General features: G+C 43.0%; 1 protein-coding gene across 5 annotated transcripts in view; it reads left to right on the forward strand.

Annotated features, from left to right (window-relative positions):
• The window catches only part of GNG12 (G protein subunit gamma 12), a 128,737-nt gene extending 108,053 nt beyond the window's left edge, over positions 1 to 20,684 (forward strand). For all 5 annotated transcript variants that reach the window (XM_038001476.2, XM_007978345.3, XM_038001464.2 and 2 more), the window contains 2 exons: positions 14,554 to 14,672; positions 16,692 to 20,684. In XM_038001476.2, coding sequence (XP_037857404.1) covers positions 14,580 to 14,672; positions 16,692 to 16,817 — 219 coding nt within the window. In that variant the 5' untranslated portion in view covers positions 14,554 to 14,579 and the 3' untranslated portion in view covers positions 16,818 to 20,684. The remainder of the gene's footprint in view (positions 1 to 14,553; positions 14,673 to 16,691) is intronic.
• The last annotated feature ends 5,853 nt before the right edge of the window (positions 20,685 to 26,537 follow it).

Genomic DNA, 26,537 nt, shown 5'->3' on the forward strand with positions numbered 1-26,537 from the left:
AGGGTTCCATTTCAGACAACCTCCAGCCCTGCTCAGCCAGGGGAGCAGGGAGCAGGAATACTGATGGGAAGGATTCCCAGCTGGTCATATAGGGAGTTACAAGTTGTCTGGGTTTAGGTATCAAAAGGGCCACAGACCACTTCATCGCAGATAAGAGGTAGAGCCCTCAACCAGGGAATTTGGAATATTTTGCCTCCTTCCTTAGGCAGATTGATATTATGCCCCTTGCCAGGAATAACCTCCTTAAGATGTAGGGTCTGTCTGTGGATCCCCCATTCTCAGCTTAGTCCTAGGATAATGCTAAGAATATGAATCAATCTTGGCTTAAATAGACTGATGCTAATTTACTTCATAGCTGGATCGTCCTTCTGTTGAAAAGCTCTAATCTAGAAATTAGCTCTTCTAGTGGGGTGGTTCTTAAGCTTTAGGGAGCATCAAAATCACTCATAAGGATTGTTAAAACAGACTGCCAGGCCCACTCCCAGAGGTTCTGATTCAGTAGATCTGGGATGAGGTTTGTGGATTTGCATTTCTAAAGGGCTCCCAGGTGATGCTCATGCTGCTGGCTGGTGTGACCGCGTGTTTAGAACCACCGCTGTAGCGGACTTCTTGCTGGAGTTACTCCACTCTAGGTCTCCTTCCTTCACACATGCTTAGCACCTTGGAGTACTGTGAACCTGTGTCCTGGATATGTTCTTAAGTTGTTTGGAAATATTCTCTCACTTCATATAGTATTGTTTGCCCCTAAAAGCAATGAGTTCTTTTAGAGCAGGCATTTTTTTCTTCTGCTTCCCTGATCATTCCCACTTCCTCTCTGTAGGCTCAGAAGCGTTCTGAAGGTTGCAGGAGGCCTGCAGTGTGGAGTGATGGCTAGGAGCACCAGGCTTCATGTCAGCCCTGGAGCTTATTAACTAGGTGTCCCTGAGCGCTTCACTTGGAAAATGGGTTAATAATACTAATTTTACCATGGTCTCAAGAATATATTATTAATCAAAATAAAGACAAGGCTCAGAGCAATGTGTATAATATGCTCCCATTTCTATTTTTAAAGACAGATATAAGCATAATCATGTCTATATATGCATGGGATGTCAGGAGGAAACATGAAAAGCTGGTAACAGTTGTTGCCTGGGAAAGCCAGGAGTACCAGGAGACCTAGTTTTTGTCGTATAACCTTTTAGACTGTTTAAATTATTTGCTCATGCGTATATTCTTTTAAAATTTGAAAACTAGTTAATGAATAATAGTAATGCCTTTATCAGGGATGTTTTGAAGAGTAAATAAAATAACTTTACCTAAAGCCCTTAACACAGTGCCTGGCACAGAAAAAGTACTCTAAATGTTAGCTTTTATTTTCAATATTAAATAATTGCTGAATTTGTCCATTCATTTATTCATTTATGGAGAAGCACATGAGATATCTGGCTCTCCTAAGCCAGCCATGCAGGTATCAGCAAATCTTTTGTCAGCCCATCTTGCTATACTAGATAGAGAGTAAAACTTGTTTGTAAACATCGTTCTTAGTGTTGACTATAAACACACGTCAGTGTGTTACTGGATTCTGGTCCAGCAGAGCACAGAAGGGGCCAAGTTCCACTCCTTTATGGGTCTGCATCTGAGGGCTACTCCCCACGGGCCCGCCTTCACCAGCTGAAAACTTATTTGGGGCACAGGATTAGGGTGCATGGTCCCTTGGAATCTTGGTCCCACTCAAGTGGCTATCTCATGCTGGAGGTGAAAGTTCAGAGCACCAGCAACTGGCCCTAATCAAGTGCATGGAAACGTCAGAAGCTCCACCCAGGCTTCTCAGAGTTGTGTAGGCCACCAAACAAGTGAGCATCTGTGGGCTCAGAACAGTCAGTATTTCGCAGGATACTTGTAGGAAGGAGCAGCATGGTGTATCCTGTTGCTAAGAAAACAAACACTGGGCACGCAAACACCCAGGGTGCGAGACTCAGGCTGGCTGATATGTTGGTTGCTACATTTCATGTCTTAATCTAATCCAGTTTTAATTGAGGCCTCATTCTCCACATTAGTCAATATGAGAGAGAAGATGGCATGGGATAACTCAGGTGCCTGATTAGGGCATGGCTTTAAAGTCAGATATCTGGGTTGAAGTCCTTTTTCTGCCATGTAATAGCTGGATGATCTTGGACAAATTATGTAACTGTCCTGAGCTTTTGGTCTCAATAGGTATGATAAACCCCAACCTCCTATAGTTGCAGAAAATATCAAATGAACTAATATCTGCATAGAGTACTTGACACAGTAGCTGGCACATAGTAATGAATAAGTGTAGTTGCTCTATTATTACCGAGCCAACAGTAGAAAGACAATATTGATACACAGTAGGCACTAAATAACATACAATTAACCATTGAAATAAATGGTGTTATAGACCTTTTTGAAAGCTTGACGGTAGCTATAAATCTTATCCTCCAGAAAGCAAAAAAAAAAGCAAAACATAAGCACACACAACAAATTTTGCATACAGTTCTAGGGCATTAGTGCACAACTCCCCCTGCCTACCTTTTGCATTCATGACCCACCCTCAGGAGTCCTTGAACCCGTAAGATGTAAGCATGTAGCAGGAATTCATGAAGGGAATTAATTACTATAAACAAAAGCAAAAAGGGAGACAGACCTTCCTTGGAAGAGGTGATGTGAACTAGGGTCTACAAAAGGAGAATTTAAATAGGTCAAGAGAAGAAGACAGAGAATTTGAGTGGAGGCTCACAGGTGAGACTTTAAACACAGCCCACGAAGCCAGGAAATGGGGTGACACTCCCCTGACACTATGACAGTATAGCGATAGAGGTTCTGCACCGGGCCTTTGGAATCAGCCTGCCTGGTCTCAAATCCCAACCAAGCAGCTTGCTAGCTGTTTGACACAAGACACATATTTAACCTCACTGTGCCTCAGTTTCTTCATTTGTAAAATGGGCATGAAACTAGAGCCTACCTCACAGGGCCATTTGAGGATTCAATAGGGTAATGTATTGACATTGATGGGCATATAGTAAGCTCTGTGTAGAAATTAGCTGCTTTATGATTAGGATTTTTATTATGGTGGCAAACACATTAGAGAGGATCTTGAGTATGAAACCAAGCCCTTTGGACTTTTCCTGGGGGTCCTGGGAAAGCCAGAGAGGACCAAGCTGAAGGGGTACTATATCTGAGCGTAGTGGTCAGGGTGGATCAGATTGAAGAAGGATTAGGGGCGAGAGTGCTGGTACAAGGCTCAGGCAGTAGCCCTGACCTGAGCTGCAGAGAGCCAAGACTCAGGTAAAATAGAAGACAGGAGAATGGGGAAAGTTAAAATGGGTGGGGGAGTTGTCAAAGTGGAGAATTCAAGATTTTCAGAGTCCAGAGTTTCAGGTCACACTGTCTAATAAGGCAGCCACTATCATGTCCAAATTGAGATGTGCTGCAAGTATAGAATATTTATCAGGTCTCACAGGCATAGTACAAAAAAACATTTCAATAATATTTACAATGATTACATGTCAGTTATTTTCATATTGGGCTAAATATATTAAAATTAATTTCACTTTTTTTTTTTAATGTGGCTGCTAAAGAATTTTAAATCACATAGGTGGCTCACATTTTTATAGGACAAAGATGGTCTGAGGAGTTAGAAGGAGGGCAGAAGCAAAAGGAGGCCTCTGTGACCAGGACAGTGGTGGTCAGGTTGGGGGTAGACAGTGGTGTTTCGTCGGGTTTTACCTGTGTTGTGTTTGAAGCAACTGTGGACCATTCAAGCATAAAATCAAACAGGCTGTATTTACCCACTGGAATTCAGGTGAAGGATCGGGGCTGCATGTGAAGTGGGTTGGTCATAGCTGAAGTCATAGGGTGGAGAGAGCATCATCTGCCTTTCCTGAGGACCAGTGCGTGTCAGGCATGTGCTGAGTAACTCATATGTGCTCTCTCAGTTCATCCTGGTAACAACTCTTTGAGGTAAGTACTATTGTTATTCCTTCCCATTTTACAAATGAGCGAATGAGGCCCAGAGAAGTAAAACAACTTGGCGTAGTAAGTGATGAGCCGGGATTTGAATTTGTCTGGCTCTAAAAGCTGGTGATCACTCTGCTAGAATTCCAGCCCCTGAGAATACCTACTCAGGAGAAGGAGCGAGAGCTATACCAAAGGAATATCCCTGGACAGGGCAGGAACAGGAGAGTCTAGCATCACTGATGCCAGGGAGGAGATGCTTTTCAGAAAGCAATGGCTGTTACAGATTCAGGCTTTTGTGACGAAGAAGTATGTTCAATGGTAAGAAAAATTTCAATCTGAAGAACATTTAATCCTGTAGGTTACGGTAATTAAAAGAAGTTACAATTTTTACTTATTCAGAGCTTTGAAAAGTTAAGCCCAGAAAAAAAGTAGTGTCTTTTTTTTTTTTTTTTTTGAGACAGAGTCTCACTCTGTCGCCCAGGCCAGAGTGCAGTGTTGCAATCTTGGGTCACTGCAACCTCCGCCTCTCAGGTTCAAGGGATTCTGCTGCCTTGGCCTCCTGAGTAGCTGGGACTACAGGCGTGCACCACCACGCCTGGCTGATTTTTCTATTTTTAGTAGAGACAGGGTTTGGCCATGTTGGGCAGGCATGTCTCAACTCCTGACCTCAAGTGATCTGCCTGCCTCAGCCTCCCAAAGTGCTGGGACTACAGGCATGAGCCACCGTGCCCGGCAGAGTAGTGTCCTTTTAAATTGACATTTTTTAATCCCCAGGAAGAAATAAACATGGGGGGGAGGATCAAGAGACGGAGACTCTGATCATACTATAAGCCATTTCTTCAGAGGACCTATATCAGAATCATCTAGGAGGGCTTTGAATATGGATCTGTGGGCCCTTCCCCAGCCCTACTGAATCAGATTTTCTTAAACAAGCGCCCCAGGTGTTCTAGACACACAGTGAAGTGAGGAACTCGCTGCCCAGGCTCTGCAGCTCACTCTCTGGATTTATTGCCGAGGATTGGCTCATTCTCATGGATCCTTGCCAACTTCTCTCAGGCATGGGAGAATCATCTTGTGTCTTTAGCAATAGCCCTATGTAGAATCTGGGGCAGTCGTTCTTATAAATAAGAACAATTGATTCTCCTTCGCTTAGGTCTTCTGGCAAAGCCACTTAGCTTCACGCTTCTTACTGACATTGCTACGGGGACAACCTGTCTAAGTGAACAGCAACCCCTGAATGGAGGCCATGTCTTCTTTATTCAGTGCTTCTGGCTGATACTTGCCTCCTTTCTCCCAACCCCTTCCTTGTATTCTTGCTGTTCAGGGGCAGGCAGCAAAGGGTGGTAAGTAAGACCATGATCTTGAGAGCCAGGTAGCCCTGAGTCCCAACTCTGCCATGTAAATGTGTGTGATCTTGGGCAAGAATTTTTTAACCTGCTTCATCTGTCAAACAGAAATGATAGAAGGATTCATCTCTTAGAGTTGTTGACAGACTTAAATGCAATGCTGCTTGGAATTTACTTACCTGGCACAGACTCAGCACTCAGTAAATGGTGGTAATTGTCAGAATTAATCATTATAACTTATTATCTTTATTGTTATTATTCAGGGGCATGTACCCTGGATGGCAGATAAAATCAACTAATGAAAGGCACCAGATAGGGACCTCAAAGGATTTCCAAATCTGAAAGTCTGCTGCTTTTACAGAATGAGCTCTGTTGAAGTTTTCAGAGAGAGGTGTTTTCATTCTTTTTCATTCTGCAGATTCTGAACCTATGTAAACTTCTCTTTGTAAAGCTCCAGACATTCTGTCTTCCCTACCCCAAACCACATTCCCCACCTCTCTGTGCAGCCCCTCCTCATCTCTCCCTCTCATTTGCCTCGCCTGTAAGCCAGCAACATGTTCTCTTTTGCTCTTTGCTCTCATAACTATGCCGGACCAGGGCAGCACTTGCAGCTGACCACAGGTTCAAGCACCCTGGCCTCATAACCTGCAACTTTGATTGGAGAGAAAGAGAAAGAATTTTATGTCTTAACTCCTTCCTCCCTTCAAGTTTTAGAGTTTGGGATGTCCAGCAATGATGGCGTGGTAATAATCCAAGTAATAGCTGATATTTATAAGTTATTTGCAGTTTACAAAGCAACAGATTAACAATTGTGAATCAGCCAAGGTTCAGTTACAGCAAACAGAAGGTGCCCTTGGCAGAGTTAGCAGAATGAGCTTCAATACAGAGAATTAGGTGTTTGCGTAACCATTGGAAGGGCTGGAGGAGCAGGCCCGTGATACTGTCCCCAGGAACAACTCCCAGACACCACTGCAGAACTGGCCACAGGTGCCCAGTGGGGAGTAGAGACTCAAGAGGCTGCTGCAGCCATGCAACTTCTCAGTCCTGTGTTGCTAGTGACTGGACACTATGATGCCTCCACTTCCCCTAAGCAGCTTGCCCACCACCCTGCTTGTCAGCAGAAATAACCCAAGCATCAAGAAACTGGCCTCCTCACTTCTACCTGCCAGATCTCTCCTAAATGCATTGAATTGGCAGAGACTATGTCATCTGGAGCCCTAACATCAAGATAACCTGGGTGTGATAGTGTCTAGGAATGCCATAACAAACTGCCACAGACCAGGGGCTTAAACAACAGAAATGAATTTTCTCACATTTCTGGAAGCTAGAAGTCTGAGATCAAGACATTGGCAGGGTTGGCCTCTTCCAAGGCCTCACTCTTGGCTTTTGTTAATAGATGGTCAAGGCCAGGCGTGGTGGCTTACACCTGTAATCCCAACACTTTGAGAGGCTGAAGCAGGTGGATCATGAAGTCAGAGTTCAAGATCAACCTGGCCAACATAGTGAAACCCCGTCTCTACTAAAAATACAAAAATGAGCTGGGCCTGGTAGCAGGCACCTGTAATCCCAGCTACTCAGGAGGCTAAGGCAGGAGAATCGCGTGAAACCAGAAGGCAGAGGTTGCTGTGAGCTGAGATCGCGCCACTGCACTCCAGCCTGGGCGACAAGAACGAAACTCCGTCTCAACAAAAAAAAAAAAAAAAGGTCGTTCTCTCCCTCTGCATTCACATGGCCTTCTCTCTGTCCCCATCTATGTCCAAATTTCTCCTCCTCACAAGGATGCAAATCATTTTAGATTAAGGTTCACTTATGACCTCATTTTTTTTATTATTATTATAGTTTATGTTCTAGGGTACATGTGCACAACCTGCAGGTTTGTTACATATGTATACATGTGCCATGTTGGTGTGCTGCACCCATTAACTCGTCATTTACATTAGGTATATCTCCTAATGCTATCTCTTCCCCCTCCCCCCACCCCACAACAAGCCCCGATATGTGATGTTCCCCTTCTTGTGTCCAAGCGTTCTCATTGTTCAGTTCCCACCTATGAGTGAGAACATGTGGTGTTTGGTTTTCTGTTCTTGCCATAGTTTGCTGAGAATGATGGTTTCCAGCTGCATCCCTGTCCCTACAAAGGACATGAACTCATCCTTTTTTATGGCTGCATAGTATTCCATGGTGTATATGTGCCACATTTTCTTAATCCAGTCTGTCATTGATGGACATTTGGGTTGGTTCCAAGTCTTTGCTATTGTGAATAGTGCTGCAATAAACATACATGTGCATGTGTCTTTATAGCAGCATGATTTATAATCCTTTGGTTATATACCCAGTAATGGGATGGCTGCGTCAAATGGTATTTCTAGTTCTAGGTCCTGGAGGAATCGCCATACTGTTTTCCACAATGGTTGAACTAGTTTACAGTCCCACCAACAGTGTAAAAGTGTTCCTATTTCTCTACATCCTCTCCAGCATCTGTTGTTTCCTGACTTTTTAATGATCGCCATTCTAACTGGTGTGAGATGGTATCTCATTGTGGTTTTGATTTGCATTTCTCTGATGGCCAGTGATGATGAGCATTTTTTCATGTGTCTGTGACCTCATTTTAAATTGATTACCTCCTTAAAGACCCTGTCTCCGAGTACAGTCACGTTCTGAATTACTGGGGGTTAGGATTTCAACATATAACTTTTGGGGGACACAATTTGGCCCATCACACTGGAAGTTGTAGTTTTCCACTTTCCAGCCCCGCAGTCCAGTGAGGCATGCTAGGAGGAGGGTAGAACTGCTGCCTGGCTGCAGTCCACTGAGGAATGCGAAGTGCTGGGTGTACTTCACACAGTGTATAAGAGGATGCAGGTACTAAACACTCAGAAACCAAGTATCCTTTGTCTTTATTACACTCACATACTTATTTTATCTGATGCTCTTTAACAGTTCTTTGAGATAGAAAAGTATTGTTACCCCATTTTTCCAGTGAGAAAGCTGAGGCTTAAATAGGTTATCAGTCCTCTCCCAAGGCCTTAGATCTGGGAAGTGGCAGGACAGGAGTGAGCCCAGATGCCCCCAGCAAATCCCTGAATGTGTCCCTGGAACTAAAATATCCAAGGCATAGTGTAAAGGCAGTGCCACAGTTCAAATAGACAGCCTGGCAGGTGCAACAGCAAGTGCTTGAAGGGGCAGCTGCTGCTCAGATCCAGCCCAGTTTTATAGGATTTTCTGATTTTTCCAGGAATCTTCCTTTTAAAGTGAAATCTCTCCATTTTTCGAATGTTGACATTCAATTTAAAGTTAAAACACACACACACACAATTGAGTTAACACTTTGTGGGGCCCAACCAAACACATCTGCAGCCTGGATTTAGCCTGCAGGCTTTGATATAAGTAAGAAGTGCTCATGAAAATAGAGGAACTATTCTTAAAAGCCTAACTCGGCCTTCTCACTAAGGCCACATTAGAAAGTTGTTGCTACCTAGTCACATTACCTTGAAATTCTTCTGTTGCTTCCTGAATCTTTCTCATTTCCCACCAAGCACATGTTTTTCATCTTGTTAGCGAGCCTAGGGGCCGGCATTTAGTAAACATTTGTATGTGCAAGGGAAGGTGCTTCTGTTTCTTCCCTGACAACCCTATGAGGTCTGCATTGTAGTCCCTCTTTTATAGAAGAAGAGGCAAATGAAGAACTAGAGAAAGACATTGAAAGTTGAAGGCAAGACCAGAGAGTAAGTGGAAGCCAGTGACTTTTTTTTTTTCTTTTCTTTTCTTTTAGCCTGCTCTTTTATTACAGCCACAGGGGTGTGTTTGCTCATGAAAGTTGGCTTCACTCCGGTGATTCAATTACTGGCCAGGCCATAATGACTTGTGATTCAGACCCTGGGGCTTCCTGGTGCCTTCCTCCCAGAGTGTGCTCTGTGAAACTCTTTCCATCCCCACCCTGCTCTCCCTGCTTCAGGCCCCTCTTGACAAAGATGAAAATACCCATATTTCCCTAATGGACCATCATGTTCCTAGGAATTTCTAGGAACCTGAGAATTCAGATGAACCACAGCATTAAAACCAATGCGAAGTATTTGAATAGCTAGATACTACATGTGTTTATTCAAATCTGTTATCCATATGCAAAAATTAAAGCAAGGCTGCAGAAGCGATAGCCAGTGTGTTACCAGACTGACAGTCTGCACAGGCATGCACAGGCCTTGGCCCTTCTGGGTAGGATAGAATACTTGGTGGCTCAGGATCTGCAGATGATAACTAACTTCAGTCCTTGTCTAGGAGCGAGAATGTTCTTGTTTAGCTTGCATACATGAGAAGGGAGGTGTTACACAAACATAAGGCAATCAGCAAGCCCCCTACTTTAGGTCACCACGTGTCAGTCACCCGTGATTAAGAACCACATGGTGGGCCGGGCGTGGTGATTCATGCCTGTAATCCCAGCACTTTGGGAGGCCAAGGCGGGCAGATCACCAGAGGTCAGGAGTTCGAGACCAGCCTGGTCAACATGGTAAAACCCCATCTCTACTAAAAATACAAAACTTAGCCGGTGTGGTGGCAGGTGCCTAACTCATCTCAAAAAAAAAGAGGAAAAAAAAAAAAAAACGCATGGTGGAGCATTCAGTGATGCCCTGAGTGTGTATGAATCAAACTAATTGGAAGGGTGGCTTCTGGAGTGAAAAGGCTTACCAACTAGGTTAACTTTTTTTTTTAATGGGGGTCTCACTCTGTTGCCCAGGCTGGGGTGCAATGGTATGATCACAGCTCACTGCAGCCTCAACCTCCTGGGCTCAAGAGATTCTCCCACTTCTGCCTCCTGAGTAGCTGGGACTACAGATATGTGCCACTACTCCTGGCAAATAATTGTGTTATTATTTGTGGAGACAAGTTTTTACTATGTTGCCCAGGATCGTCTCAAACTCCTGGACTCAAGCATTCTCCCACCTCGGCCTCCCAAAGTGCTGGGATTACAGGTGTCAGCCATCACGCCCAGCCTGGGTTAACTTTTGAAGCAAGATTTTCTAACTTTGATTGCCTCATCTAATAAGATACCTTTCAGGATTATAGTGAGGCTTCATGGAATAATGCATATGCAAGCAATGTGTGTGCTCATAGGTTCCATACAAATATCAGGTATTGTTTGCCTTGGAAGCTATTCTCGGTGTAAGAATAAAGCAACCTTTTTGTCTACTTAATAGAACAAACAAACAGCAGCCAGACATCCTCACCATTGAGGGAAGACCAAAGAAAACCCTCCAAAGGCACAGAGATATTTGGAGATATTTGTTTCCCCAGCCTTTCTGTCTTGTTCTGCACAACCCAACTGTTGAGGAGCTGCAAAGCAGCTGCAAGTCAGAAGGAAGTCCTTAGCTAGACCTCCAGCTCCTGTAAACACCTCTGCCTCTCAGGGGTCACACAGTGGCCCTCTTTGTGCAGCCATGTGGCAACTCAGCGAACCAGAGGCTCCCTTGAAACGGTCTAATTTTGATCTGCTTTCTCCATAGGAAGAATGTTATGATCAGAAATTATCTTCCTTTCCACTGGCCCAGTGTACAGCTTTTTCTAAGAATGACCGTGAAGGAGTTCAGGAAATGCCACCCAAAATATAACACTTTGGTGTGCTGATTACTTTGAACTGAGGACACTTGGGAAACAGCAGATGTAGGCAGAGGTATTCTCTGAGCTCTCCTTATCAGCCTAAAGACAGATCCTCCAAAAGGAACTCAGTTGTCACGAATCTTCTCCCGGAAATCTTATCAACTGGGAAAGATTAACTCAGATCCCAAGAGGGGAGACTGGAGGTGACACCACACCCAGACAGACTGTCACCTCTTTTTCCGAGGGCTGCTGTGAGACAACTTGTGTTAACTGAGAATTTTTGTGTGCTTGACAAAACCACCTTTATTCACCATTTATTTCTTCCCCTTACCTCCCGTAATTCATGTCGCCACCACCCCCCAGAAACCCTGAACCCCCATTCTTTTCTGTATCTCAGGATCCTATGTGAGCTTTCATCATCTGACCACTTTGAGTCTCATATTTGTGGCACTCCCATGTGTACATTCATAATTAAATACAGTTTTCCTCCTGTCAATCTGTTTATATGTCAGGTTAATTTGTAGCCCAGCCATAGAACTGAGAAAGGTGGAGGGAAGTCATTTTTCATTCCCCTACAATCACAGTTACCCCCATTTAATCGACTTCCCAAAACAATTGCTATACAATATTCATAGAAAGTTGTTTGTGTTTAATGAATCTATGAAGGTGTAAAAATTACCTGTCTCCTAAACTTTAATTTGTATTATGGGTGAGGCTATCCATGTTTGTACCAGCAGATGGGAAGGGACTTTCAGCAGAGAAATTGTATTCGAGTTAGGAGCCTGAGAGGGGTAGCAAAGCAGGAGGAGGGGCCACTATGCCTGAAGCAGAAGGAGGTCTCTGATGGCTTGTTTAATGTTGCCTCTGTGAGGGTAGGAGCTCTGTGCCTGTCCTAGCCATTTATTCTCAATATACTGTACCTAGTAGCAGTAGCACTCAATTAAAAATGTGTTGTATGGACTTTGCCTGGGACCAGCAGGAATACCCCATTGGAAGGGAGCAGGGAGCCTCTGAGTGACAAGGTTGGAGAAAGCCCTCTGAAGAAGCAGGTCTGAACACAGATATCAGAATGCGGGAAAGCTGCAAGAAGCCTGAGCTGGCAAGCGTGAATCATGAATTGCTGGCTGTTTTTAATCTTGACTATAATATAGTCAGGAAGTAAGAAAGACCTTCATGTACTAAATGCTGAGTGTCTCGCCAACTTTAGAGGGACCTACCCGAGCATTTTATAAATATTAATAGAGTCTGACTGTGGACTGCTTGCCAATGGCCATGCAGGGTGGGAGCAATTACTGGTCCAGTCCTGATACGTGTGAACTGTTCTGCAGTTACCGGAAAACTTGCTCAGGCCTTGGAAACTTTATGCCCTGGAGATTGGGAAGAAGAGAATGTTTGACCTTACCCTCATGCAAAGGGAACATTTAGAAAGTCCTTAGGGTGCAACATGGAAACCACAGGTCACTGAGAAAGGGTGTCATGTTCGCATTCTGGAGTCTGGGGGCCTCAGAACCAGCGCCAGCTGGAAGGAGAGCCCAGTTTAACTTGCTGCAGGGAACAAAATACATATATATGTCCAACTTGCTGTGAGTCAGAGCACTGCACACTGTTCAGGGTGAGGTTGCCCACTTCCTCAGTTGCATTTCAGAGGCTCTGTTAGTAAGCGCTGGCCTGGGAGCACAGAAAGGGGTTGGGCCAGGCCGCTGGGTGTGAGCAGAATCTAAGAGACCCTAGGCCTCTCTTTTAGGTGGGGCAGGGATAACTGAGGAATCTGAGGAAAAGGTAGCTGCTCTGGGAGTGTGTTGAAATGAGCTTGTCCAAGCCTTAACACAAGGCAAGGCCACCGTGCCCTGCCACATGCTTCATCCTCCCAGTTTTCTGTACTGCTAGAGCTTCCTTATTCCTAGGGAAATCCTGTGATGGCTGTCACTAGTCTTTGCATTCGGCTCTGACACTAGTGGCGCAAATTGCCCAGGGACTCTAAAAAGGGCTGGTGCCCATAGCCCCACCCAGACCTGCTCAATCAGAACCCTTGAGGCTCATTGACCAGTTGTTGGGGAAGTGCAGAACAAACAAGTAAACAGGGAATTGCAATTCACTGTGCTGTATATGACCCCCAAGGATAAAAATACTAGCAGCTGCAGTTGATGGAATGTCTTGGTCCTGTGCAGAATACTTGATGTGCAACGGTAAAGTGAATCCCCCTAAAAATCCTTTGGAATGTGAAGGTTGCTTATTAGGCTGATCCAAAATTCTGCATGCAGTTAAAAGCACAATTTTATTTGTACATTTGACCCAAAAGTTCCTCTGACCACAGAGGCTACAAGCCCTACACAAGTCCTGGAACTCGGCCTTTGGGAATATTCTAAGTCTGGTAGAACTCAGTGTGGAGCACCGTGGTGCCCACATGATGGATGCCCTGGAGTCTGGGTTGCTAGTGTTTTTTTGCAGCTTTGTCTGGTCTCGGCCTTTATGGCAGAATTACATTATTCAGCCGCAGCCTTTCCAAAAGGTTGAGTCAGCCTGAGTTTGCTGCTGGCGCCATGGAGCCCTAAGACTTTGCTGAGCCCTCACATAGCGCCGGGGAGGCACACCTACTGTCCACCTGCTCCCATGAGTCATAAAACTGCCACACTGCTGCCAGGCCTGCCAGCCCTGCATTTTCCTCCAGTTGCCACCCTGATGAGAATGAACTTAGCCATATAGGTCAGGGCACCAGGCAGCACTTTTCCCCCAGCCTGCCTTCCTCTTGCAATGTGCTATTGGACAACCAGTTTGTAAAGCAAGGGCCAGGATGTTTCCATTGCTTTATACCAGGTGGCTAAGGAGAGAGGGCAGCAGGGCAGCCTAGAGGCCAACAACCCAGGCTAGAGAGGAGAATCAATCCATGAACATATGATGGAGTAAGAGGATTAGCAAGTGCCCAGACCATCATGATGAGACCAGGGAGAGGTCAAAGGAGGGAATAATAAAGTTTCATTAATTACTTCAGACTGTAGGCTACTCATGTATCCCATTTAACATTTACTGTGTATCTATCACAGAGAGTCTCCACTGAAAGGTTTCACTCTTTCATGAATAAAGACTTCCTTATGTGCCAAACACTTTCAAAACGATTCCACATCATGACAGTACCTAAAAATAAGTGCCCTTTTTTCAAAGTTCTCTAGAGGAGCTCTCTTCTCCTTTTCTGTTGCCAGGACTTTGATCAGCCTAATAGTTGGGTGCAAGAGCCCAAAAAAAATGAAATCAAACCTTCTGTGAAAGTTGGTAGCAGTAATATTAAACTGATATGTAATGTGCCTCCCACAGCAAATGCTCACTTTTGCCACAGGTGCCCTAACTACTACAAGTGTTTGCGTATTTGTTTCCTCTTAGGAAATCCTAGAAAAGTCTAGCTTTATGTTATATGTTGGGGTGCATCGATTAAACTGCTAGTGCTGGGTTTCTGCAAACTAAAGATTTATGTAGGTGCTCAAATGGATGACAAACTTAGATACCTAGGTCACCGCTCAAATTTCTAAGGGGCATTTTAGTAACTGCCTCCAAGGAGCTGCAATGACTGGGAAAATCCATCTATTTCCCTTGAAGTGGAACATATTATTATGAATGTTTAAATAACTTAAAGATGCCTGTTACTTCAAAAAAAAATTCTCCTCAGATTTCAGGTAAAAACAAAAATTGAAGATGTCCAGCAAAACAGCAAGTACCAACAATATAGCCCAGGCAAGGAGAACTGTGCAGCAGTTAAGATTAGAAGCCTCCATTGAAAGAATAAAGGTAAGAAGCCCCGACCGGATAACAGGTGCTTTCTACTCAGTTCCCCCTGCTCCTGGGAGGCTGGACCACTTGTCAGAGAAGATAATACCATTTCATTCGCTTGCTTCCAGGATTTTTCCAGAACAGGCTGAGAGTCTCAAAATCTTAACTTTCATTTTCCTATCTAGCATGAGCCTCACTTCAAAAGTGTCTGCGTTAGCCTCTCTGTTTGTAAAACTCGGAGACAGGATTTCCTGAGGACCTGTCTCCCCTGAATGAACATGGTCAAGTCCGTTAATCCCTGTGTTCTAAAGTGGGACAGGGGTTCCAAGTAGACTTCATCAACACCCTAGTCATTCCTCTGGAATTGTAGTGTTCTGGAGTTATCAGTGCAGCTGAGGCAGCTTCGCATAACAAGTCAACAGTCTAGGTTTCCTTTTTAGGGAAATGAAGCTTTTAAATGTGCTTGGCCCTCAGTGACCACTTTCTGTGCCCAGAGTAATAATGCCAGCTTTAGTTGAGATCGCATAGAGAAACTGGAATGCATTTCTTAGATCACCTGACTTCGAAGTCTTTTCCCCTGAATCCCAAGAGAGAACTAGGCAGTGAGTGCCCTGGAATGTTATGACTAGTTTTCCTTGAAACTGAAGCAGTTAGCCGGGCACGGTAGCTCATGTCTGTAATGCCAACACTTTGGGAGGCCAAGGTAGGCAGATCACCTGAGGTTGGAAATTCAAGACCAGCCTGACCGACGCGGAGAAACCCCTGTCTCTACTAAAACTACAAAATTAGCCAGGCATGGTGGAGCACGCATGCCTATAATCCCAGCTACTCAGAAGACTGAGGCAGGAGAATCGCTTGAATCTGGGAGGTGGAGGTTGTGGTGAGCCAAGATCGTGCCATTGCACTCCAGCCTGGGCAACAAGAATGAAACTTCATCTCAAAAAAAAGAAAGAAACTGAAGCAGTCACCTGATCCATTCCTCTGGGCCTGGAGATAGTCACCTGTCTTTCCAGCATGAGGCTATCTGGGCTGTGCTAGACAGGGCTCAGCTGCCCCATTGCTCTTTGCTTAGGGCAAAGAGATCCTATTCTGTAGGATCTCCCTCCCAGACTTCTGAAACAGGGCGTGATATTTTCCATGTTTAATTCATGCCGGAGTAAGGTTCTGCCTCTTCCCATGCTGGTTTGGTCTCTCTTTTTACTTCCGCAAGCCCAGTCTCTAACAGTAAATCTGAAAGCTCCACAACTTGGCTCCAGAGTTTTGGCTCCAAGCCCATCGTTCAGTTCTTAAAGTCTGTTCTGCATTCCAATCTGTTTTTTTTTTTTTTTTTTTTTGCTGGGGAGGAGGTAGAAATTAAGATACAACCTTCCCTTGATTCACATATGCTTTTTCTCACCTGGCCCCTAACTTTTTATTTTGAGACATTTCAAACCTGCAGAAGAGTTGTAACAACAAACATTTATAAACTCTTTACCAGGATTCACCAGTTGTTAACATTTGACCACATGTACTTGCTTGCACTCTCTCTCTCCCTCGATCTGTCTGTACACACATACACACAAAACATATATAATGTCTTCTTTAAACCCTCAAAAGTTATTTGCAGTTCAGGATTATCTAACAAGAATACCTAACACACAGTCCATTTTTGAAGAATCCAGGCCACTTATTTTGCAGAATCACCCTCACTTTAGGTGTGATCGTTTGCTGACTGGACTCCAGGTAAATGTTGGACAGGAATATTAGCTCATTAGCTGGTGGTGTGTCCTCAGCACTCTCCTGAAGGGATACATGGTGCCACTTTGTCTGATCATTGTTAAGTTGCCTGGTTAAGAAAGACCTTACCTGCCAAATTGCACCATTTTAAAGGCACCATTTCCTTTTTTTACCTGACAGGTATCTGAAAGTGATGCTTTGAGACTCTGATGATCTTGTTCAAATCAGTCTTCCATTCAATAGCCTAGCATTCAAATACACTCCGAAAGTGTGCAAGTAAAATATTTTCTTTCTTGTTTGTTTGATTTATTTCCATGCTAGGTTTCGAAGGCATCAGCGGACCTCATGTCCTACTGTGAGGAACATGCCAGGAGTGACCCTTTGCTGATAGGAATACCAACTTCAGAAAACCCTTTCAAGGATAAAAAAACTTGCATCATCTTATAGTGGAATAGAGAAACAGCTCCTCTTCTCTTCTCAACAAAGCAAATTATGAGCAGCTCCTTGAAGAGATTTACCTTCAGCTTATTTGGTAACCACTGCTAATAACTAAAATGTTCTCAACTTGGAATAACGGACTCTGAAGTCTCTATTTTCCAGGTTGTCCTTTCTCTTAAAATACCCTTTACTGATTTAATACAGAATAACAATCTTATTTTCCACTTGGTAACTATGGCTTTATGTTGGATTACTGTTTAAGAAAAGTTGATCTGGTCCTTTTTAAAAACATAATTATATACTTTAAATATACAATGGATTCCGATATGTCAGGACCTAAATTGCCTAAGCATCTGTCAAATTAAAATGCCAAAATTAATTGAGCTCCTAAAGCCTTTATAGCATATTCTTTATAAGGCGTGTGCCAGCCTGTATAGTATATAAGGGAGAGGGATGTTTTGTGTATATATATGCCTTTGGGTATACACTTATCAAAGCTATTTTCTTATGAAAACATCCCTCTTTCCATACCATCAGTTTCTCAGTTCCAGAAGTTATACCTTTACTTTGAGCTGTGTATAGGTAGAATAAAAAAAATTCCTTTCATATCGTTATTGTACAAAAAGTAAAGAGTATCCTAAAGATTGTATTCATTGTAATCAAGCAATGCAGTCATCTCTCCTCTCTTGAAATCTTGCTGGACCTCTTAGGCTACAATAAACTGCACCAAGCTAAACTGACAGTCCTTCAATAATATGAGACATTAATTTACAAGGACCCTTTTGGGCTTCAATGATGCTGAGTCTGGAAAAAGGGAGGAGACCCTTGGGAGGACCCCATGCAGCTGTGCTCCCAGGGCTCATGTTCTCTACTGGATTAGGGATAGGCACCTCTGAAATCTCCACCCTGATGATTGGAATGAAACGGAGTGAACATGAGCCCAGCTGAGAGAGGAGCAGGAATGTGTGAAAACCAGCTGCTCTCCTTGTCCCAGCTTTGTGATTGAGCCCTCTGTCTTGCTCTCTCTGCCTTCCCTGTATCTATCCTATCTTACCAGAGCATCTGTTTGCAGAATTAATACTACCTTCCCCAGCCGCAGGTGTGTGGAACACGGTGAGAAAAAAAAAATTAAAAAAAAAAAATGCAAAGTTGTCAGGATGCTTAAGCTCTTTTCAGATATCTGCAGTTTCATCCCTACCTTGTTCATACACCATCCGAGTGGCCTATAGGCTACCCAAGAGAGCCTTGGATTCAGTGGTACACTCTTTGGGCCCAAGGGCTTCAGCAACTGTGTATGGAGTTCCTTGATTTTCCTCTGGGCCCAAATACAGCCCTCACACCCTTGGAATTTCCGGGTGTGGGGGTAGCCCCAAAAGGAGGAATCTCCTATGGCCAATAAGGTATCTTGACTTTATCAAAGTAGAAGAGAGAGTCACTTCGCAGTCAAATCATACACACGGCCTTTGATATTTTAATTCATCTTTAGTTCGTTAAAAGTAACTACTAAGGAAAGGTTAAAAACTTCCTCTCAAAAAGGAATCAACCCCAAGAAGCAATTATTTACAATGATTTCCCCAAATTTAGTACAATCTGTCCTGGAAAGTAAACCCCTTTTAAAATCTAATGTCTGGGCTTTGAGTATTAGCTCATTTAGGGTGAACAAAATGCATTACTGTTTTTAAATTGCCCACATTTATTCAGTATTTCTCCAAGTTGCTATCTCCTCAGCCTTGTGAATGGCCCTCACTTTTCTGAGGCCATGTGGAAATCACGGCACTGCCCTTAGCCTTGTGTCATCTGCTTTTTCGTTCTGCAATATGCCCAGTTCCCAAGTCAATTATAGGTACCTGTTTAGGAGACAGAAAGATTTTACCTCTCAAAGGGTGAGATTGGAAATTTACACTAAAAAGACAACTTTACATTTAGTGCTTCACTTAATGAGACATTCTTTCTTTATAAGTCTATTTTTCTACTCAGTTTCAGAACACTAATCTGATTTTCACTCTGATTTTTAATGTTTCTTTAAATATTTATAATGTAGCTTCTTTCAAAATATTTTCATGAAAAATTACTTTTATTATACCATTATGTGCACGTTATTGGTAGCAGGCATAGTTTATTATTTAGTACTGAAACATGCTCTTTTACCTAACAGTAAACAAGTATGTTTTGATATATATCTGTTAATATGCTTATAGTGGTAAGAAATGGACTTGAGGTCCCAGGAGATTTCATTTTATTTGCCCTGGTCAAATACAATAAAGGCTATGAGTATAAATATGTAACTTCCTAACCAGGTGTAGGGCATGTTCATGAATATCAAATCTTTTGATGCTGGACCCAAGAGGGGAAAAATTGTAGCTAAATGTTGATTTACTTATAACTAGACGTCTGTGTGAGAAAATATATGTATACGTATATATGATATGCAGAAGTCACTTTTATTTATCAGGCTTTATTCTCCTTAAAAAGCCACAGTTTAACTGTCTGCAGCAGTTGGTTTATGTTAATGATAGACAAATGCCCAGTGTTTGTTATTTTTTCCAACTACCGCTGTAATGATATACTTTCTCACGTATATACATGCAACTTCTTGGCTTCATTTCCATGAAGCTATTTCAGTATATTCAGTATACTTTGTCCTTAATGCTGCTTCTGTTAGCAGTGATCTCTTTCTTTTTTTCATTCTTACATCTTCATTAGTTCATTATAAATCTGTCCACTTGAGGCCTCAGGACCATGGCAAGATTTCATGACTCCGAAGTATTTTACAGAAACATTTTTTAAATAAGGGAAATATTTTATATATCAGATGGTTCACAAGTGATGGGTCATAGCTAGTTTTTTTTTCCTTCTAAAAAATGTCAGGTTTTTAAAATCACTTACCTTATTAAAATGAAAAGTGCCATACTTACCTTTTAAAGGAAAGACCTGATTTGCTTTTTCTCTATTTAGACTGTTTTTGTACTTTACTAATCTTTAAACTATCAGGAAAAAAACCAAAACTTTATACCAATGATTTAGTAATTTTGAGGCATAGGGTAGCTTACATAGTGGAGGATGTGCCAAATATTCTCTTCAAATGCCACCTTCTTAACCAGTTTATAACTAAAATAGTGTTATCTGACTAATTCCTCTGAATTTTGATGTAAGATCTATACAGGCCCCCAAAATGATTATAGTATATGCCAGTCATTTCTCAGTGAAATAAATACAATATCAGAGGACATTATGGGTTGTATTGCTTTCTTTTATGGTAGACCTGTTAATGGGGAAAAAAAATATATCACATCAAATAGAATCTTGTATCTGTGTGTTAAAATAGAGCACTTACCTGAAGTCAGTGGCCTGGATCGTAGCCCTGGATCATTTCCCAGTCTGTCCTGTGCTGTGTGACCTTGGACAAGGCGCTTCATCTCTCTGAGCCTCTGTTTCTCCATGTGTAAAACAAGGGGCTGCAGGAGATGATGGCTGAGAGCCCTTCCAGTTCCCAGATGCCTTGGTCCAAAGACCCCACCCCTCTGCTGGTCCTGCCAACGTGTTGGTGCTATAAGCTGCTTCAGATATAAAATTGGTTTATCTATAATGTTTGTTCATTTAATAGCTTCTAAAAGGCCTTTTTGTTATACAGTGCTTTTTTTCTAGTTTTATGGACTTGGTTACTATAATAATGTCTTGTTTTTAGCCATGTAATTACAAACACATATTCTCTTGATGTCTCAGTAAATTTGCATTGGATATATCATTGATGAGATTTTGTTGTTATGTAATATTCTTTGGCTACTCATCTGTCCAGCATCTTATTAACCATAACACTGTGATCATTGTTTGGAAATATGTCCTATGGAAAGAATAAAAGGATTTACTTCACAGCTAGCATGTTCACAGATTTGAAAGAAGTTTCATTAAAAGCGCCATTGCTTTCTTTACTGCATCAGCGCCTCGTTGTAGCATCCTACCTGTGTTTTGCTCAATAAATGAATAAAATACCATTTCTCTTCCCCTTTCCCTTCCTTCACTCAGTTAACATTTTCTGAGCACCTCCTGGGAGCAAGCTGCTGAGATTCAGGCTCCCATGACACCCAAATGAATAAGACACACACCAGCCCATGAGAAGGTCACAGTCTGAGCAAGGAGGGTGGGTATGACAGATATGTAAATTAATCATCATAGTATCATGTGGCAAGTGCCATAACTCAGGTGATCACAGAGTGCCGTGAGAGCCCAGAGAAAAGAGGGACTAGCTCCACATTGACAAAGACCTGCCTCTGAAAAGGCTTTCAAGGGTGGTGATGTTTGGGCTGAGAGAGGAACAGTATGCGTTGGAATTGAGGTCCTGGGAGGAAATGAGAGGAGGAGAAAAGAGGACTGGAAGCCAGTGTGCAGATGGCCCCCAATCCTGCCCTCCCATCCTGCTTGCCTATCCTGAAACCAACAAGGGGGCTAGAGAGGCTGTTCAGGAGTGAGGTAATAACTCTGACCTGTGGAGGGCTGTTTCCCATCCTGAGACCAGCTGTGGCCATGGAAACTGATAACAAATGGAAAGGTCATTAGATTGGTGGTGACTCATATTCACCATGTGTTTGCTGAAGGTGCCCTGCCCCCTCTTCTGCCCCTTCCCCCAGGGCTGGGATTCCCACAGAGATGAGGGGAGGGCAAAATCAAAGAACAAGGGCAGAGGCAGCCATCAAGCCCCAGGCTATGAACCAGGAATGCTACAGAGATGGCCCCTGCTTCTGAGAACCAGCACTCCACACTTACAAGAAAGGTAGGGGCAAAAGACAGTCCCTGGGCCCTTTCTAGTAAAAGACTGAAGGATTTAAGATACATTGGTTTTGAAAAATAACCACTGAGAAGCACTTTTTACCACTTCTGACCAAATTGCCAAGTTCTTGTAATCCTCAGTGGAGGAGAGTTGGGGATGATGGATGGGATTGGGAAGAGGTGGGTTTTTAAAAGTCAGGAGGAGGGAAGGTAATGAAGCTGGAAGAGGCAGGTGAGATGGATACTTCCTTAACATGGACAAGAAACCCAGGCCTGCGGATAGTGATTGGAACTCAGAGTGGAGATGCATGTCACGGGGGTTTCCACCTCTTCTGGATGTGTGCCATGATCAGGTTTTCCCTGGCAGGAGGGTCAGTTACACATAAACACATGGATTTTCCCTCTAAACCTTTTTATTTGGGGCTCTATCATGCTTATTTGGGGCTAGGCAACCGTTTGAGTATTTGTCCCTCACTCCATATGCCAGGTTTATAATCTCTTGGCTTAAAACTCTGACCGTGTCTGTGGAGCCTGGTCCCACCGTCAGTTCTAGCTGTCTTTGTACCACCTGGCGTGACTACAGCCTTGTGCTTGTTTTCAGAGCATGGCCATACTTGCTGCTGTACCACTTTACCACTATGAGTAGCAAATAACCTTTGCCTTCAGATGAGCCCTCTGTTACTCTAATTACCTTCTCCTTATCTGAATCATTTAAATCCATGAAGGTTGTTTGACTTCAGGCCAACCCTGGGTAAATGTGCAGTTAGTCTAAGGAACCCTCACCTCAATTGCCCATTTTTTTCAAAAAATTTTTCTGCCCTGAAGGAAAATGCAGTCCCAGTAAATTTATTGTCATGTGCAAATAACTTAATATACTGGTCAGTAGATGACCACTGGCACTGTCAAATACAACTCTGGAGAGGGTGATATTTAGTACAAAGAAGTGGAAGTTCATAGGAAAGTTTAGGCATCACTGAGAATCAATGTTACATATGAAGCATTCCTATACCCCTTAAATCCTGCTAGACAATCTACTGAATGATGAAAGCAATTAATTGGAATGGTTGACATCTATAATGGGAAGATACCAGGTAAGTCCAAGAAATTTGCAGCTGAGACGTCTATGTGCACAATAATAGTTTTTATTTTTATTTTATTTATTTATTTATTTATTTATTTATTTATTTATTTATTTGAGACGGAGTCTCACTCTGTCGCCCAGGCTGGAGTGCAGTGGCGCGATCTCCACTCACTGCAAGCTCCGCCTCCCGGGTTCACGCCATTCTCCTGCCTCAGCCTCCCAAGTAGCTGGGACTACAGGCAACCGGACCGCGCCCGGCTAATTTTTGTATTTTTAGTAGAGACGGGGTTTCACCGTGTTAGCCATGATGGTCTCGATCTCCTGACCTCGTGAGCCGCCCGTCTTGGCCTCCCAAAGTGCTGGGATTACAGGCGTGAGCCACCGCACCTGGCCTTATTTTTATTTTTATTTTTTTTGAAACGGAGTCTCGCTCTGCCACCCACGCTGGAGTGCAGTAGCGCGATCTTGGCTCACTGCAACCTTCCCCTCCCGGATTCAAGCAATTCTCCTGCCTCAGCCTCCCAAGTAGCTGTGATTACAGGCATATGCCACAAAGTCCGCCTAATTTTTTTTGTATTTTTAGTAGAGACGGGGTTTCACCGTGTTAGCAAGACTGGTCTCAAACCCCTAACCTCAGGAGATCCACCCTCCTCAGCCTCCCAAAGTGCTGGGATTACAGGTGTGAGTCACTGCTCCCCGGCCCCACGTTGCTACTTCTGATCTCTAGAGCCAACCACCTCCAACCCCCCCACACACACACCCTGCTCAGGGATAGGAGGGCATCATCCGCTAAAAGACCTTAAATATGGTCCTAACAGAAGACATTCGCCAAATATGTGATGTCACAAGGGCACTGTGGATCCATAAATTTGTGTACTGGGGCAAGCCTAAAGGAGTCACTCCCTGAACAACTGTGGGCAGTGCTACCTCCTCTAAGCCAGTCACTGACAGACTTGGTCACTAATGTCGCTGACCTTAATTAAAAGTTGGCATGTGAGATTTAGGTAGTGCACATGTTAATTTTTTAACATTTTATTAATTGTGTAGTTTTATATGTATTAGGAAAACCAGAACTAGCACAAGTTGTGATAGAAAGTTTCCTTCTAAAATAGATTTAAATAAAAAGTAAGCCAACTTATATATTTTTTTAATGTCAGTATATAATAGCATACCTTTGATCTGGATATGGAAAAAATTGTCATGAAGCCCTACAATACAAGCAAGTAAAAAGCCAAGCATCCCCTTTGGGAATCAACTCCAAGAATCACCCATGTAGGCCAGGCACGGTGGCTCTCACCTGTAATCCCAGCACTCGGGGAGGCCGAGGCAGGCGAATCACGAGGTCAGGAGATCGAGACCACCCTGGCTAACACGGTGAAACCCCATCTCTACTAAAAAATTCAAAAAATTAGCTGGGCATGGTGGTGGGTGCCTGTAGTCCCAGCTACTGGAGAGGCTGAGGCAGGAGAATGGCATGAACCTGGAAGGCAGAGCTTGCAGTGAGCCGAGATTTCACCACTGCACTCCAGCCTGGTGACAGAACCACTGTTCTTAAGAAAAAAAAAAACAAAGAATCACCTATGTAAAGCAGACAAGTTTCACATTTCTACTTTTAACCTTGAAACATTTTCCCATGGCCAGTACCCTAGAAGTGCTTTGTTCTAAATAAGCATTTTAGATCCGACCTTGGTGATGTAACGTTTCAACATTGGCCATGCAACATCTGTCAACATTTGTAGACATCTGTGCAAGGCAATGAGGAACACTGAACTCCAGACACTAGGCTGGGCATTGTGCATGTGTTCTCCCATTTAAAGGACTCTAAAGGAAAGTAGATGTGATTTAAGCCCATCTTACAGATGAGGAAACTGAGGCTCAGAGAAGTTAAAATTGTGCTCGATCCTACAATATAAAAGAACGGGTCCTAAGTACATACACCCAGGCAGATTCTACAGCCCATGGACTATCTTAACATTTGTAGCATGGTTTGAATAAGGGAAAAAACAAACAAAAACAGTTACTTTGGTAATTGTTAGATTAAATAAAAGGTAAGGTAAACAAATAAGTCCTTTACTAATCATGGGTGTAATACCCTGGGCCTTAAGAATAAACAGTGCTATATTTCAGGCATTTACTATGACTAGGTACTGTTCTTAGCATCTTGCATCTGTTTGTTTGTTTGTTTTTTTTTTTTGGAGGGGGTTGTTGTTTTTTTTTTTTGTTTTGAGACAGAGTCTTCCTCTGTTGCCCAGCCTGGAGTGCAGGGGTAAGATCTTGGCTCACCCTAACCTCCACATCCCAGGTTCAAGTGATTCTTCTCCCTCAGCCCCCCAAGTAGCTAGGATTACAGACATGCACCACCACGCCCAGCTAATTTTTGTATTTTTAGTAGAGATGGGGTTTCACCATGTTGGCCAGGCTGGTCTCGAACTCCTGACCTCAGGTGATCCACCCGCCTTGGCCTCCCAAAGTGCTGGGATTACAAGCGTGAGCCACCGCACCTGGCCTGCATCTGTTAGTTCATGTAATTCTCACAACAAATCCAGGAAACAGCTACTCCTATTATTCCTACTTTACATACTAGGAAATAGAAGCCTGGAGAGATCCAAAAGTATATTGGATATGGTTTCAGAAAACCATTTTTCAGGGTAGCCAGTGTGACGTAAGAGAAAGAATACATATCTTGGAATCAGCAAATGCATGTTCTGGACTGATTACTATTCATTCACTGTTCAACCTTAGGACACTTATGACCTCTGATTCTATTTCCCCATTCACTTTTTTTAAAAAGATATAGGCTAGGTAATTTTTAACATTTCCTCTAGCTTCAAATTTTATATAAATCTGTAAATCTGAGAGGAGATCAACCCTCTTGCCATCTCCACCCCAGGACATTTTACATTTTCCTCCTTGAACTGAAAATAAGGAGAAGAACCAAAGTCTAGCGTATGGAGTCAGAGGAGGGCATGTGGGTTTGTTGTGTATAATTATAGGTATTAAAAATGTATTTAAAGAATCACCTCCTGACACTTCAGCTACTGGCTCATCAACAGGTCGGTAAAGAATTTTAAGGAAAAATGAATTATAGAAGAGCATTTTGAATATTGACAGCCTACCACTAACAGAATTAAGTGAGCAAACTTCTTCAACAAACTTAGAGTGTCAGTAGCACCTTATGAGTTCATAAAACGTAACTACAACAAGAAAAATAGTCCATTCAAACATTCAACATGAATGAGCGTGCATTTGGTTTATAGAAACAGAACAAAGAGAAATGTATTTATTTGTTGAGCTCCTACCATCACTGTGGTAGGTGTGTCCTAGGATAAACCCAGAAAAGACAAGGATAGTGGGAGTGGGGGTAAGAGGGGCGTGGGCAGTAGGAAATAAACAGATAAATTGCTATGCAATATGGCAAATGCTATCATAAGAAATTGTTCTGCCTGAATGAGTCAGAAAAGATTTAACAGAAGAGATAATACATTAGTTGGACTTTGAAGAACGAGTAGGAGTTTGTTGGTAAAGAACAGGGAAAGGATATTCTCAGCAGTGAAAAAGAGTGTGCGCAAAAGCCCCAGGATCTAAGGAAGCATGGAGTGTCAGATTAGCAGAGATCTTTGCAACAGAAGTATGGGAAGGAGAATGTGGACAAGGCTGGGAAGGAAGGTTGGGTCAAATAATCAAAGGCCAAGAGTTTGTATTGAATTATGTGGGGGAGAAGGGTAGTTAGTAAGAGATTTTTAAGCAGGGTCTTGACATGAAGATAGTTAGAATGAACAAGGATAATAAACTAGTGAAGAAAAACTGGAGGATGTGTTTCTAATTTCTGTGGGGAGTGGGGAGTGGGGGGTGATATTCACTATTCTTCTATTAGTTCTTCAACT

The sequence above is a fragment of the Chlorocebus sabaeus genome, chromosome 20 (assembly GCF_047675955.1).
Source record: "Chlorocebus sabaeus isolate Y175 chromosome 20, mChlSab1.0.hap1, whole genome shotgun sequence".
In the NCBI taxonomy this organism is placed as follows: domain Eukaryota; kingdom Metazoa; phylum Chordata; class Mammalia; order Primates; family Cercopithecidae; genus Chlorocebus; species Chlorocebus sabaeus.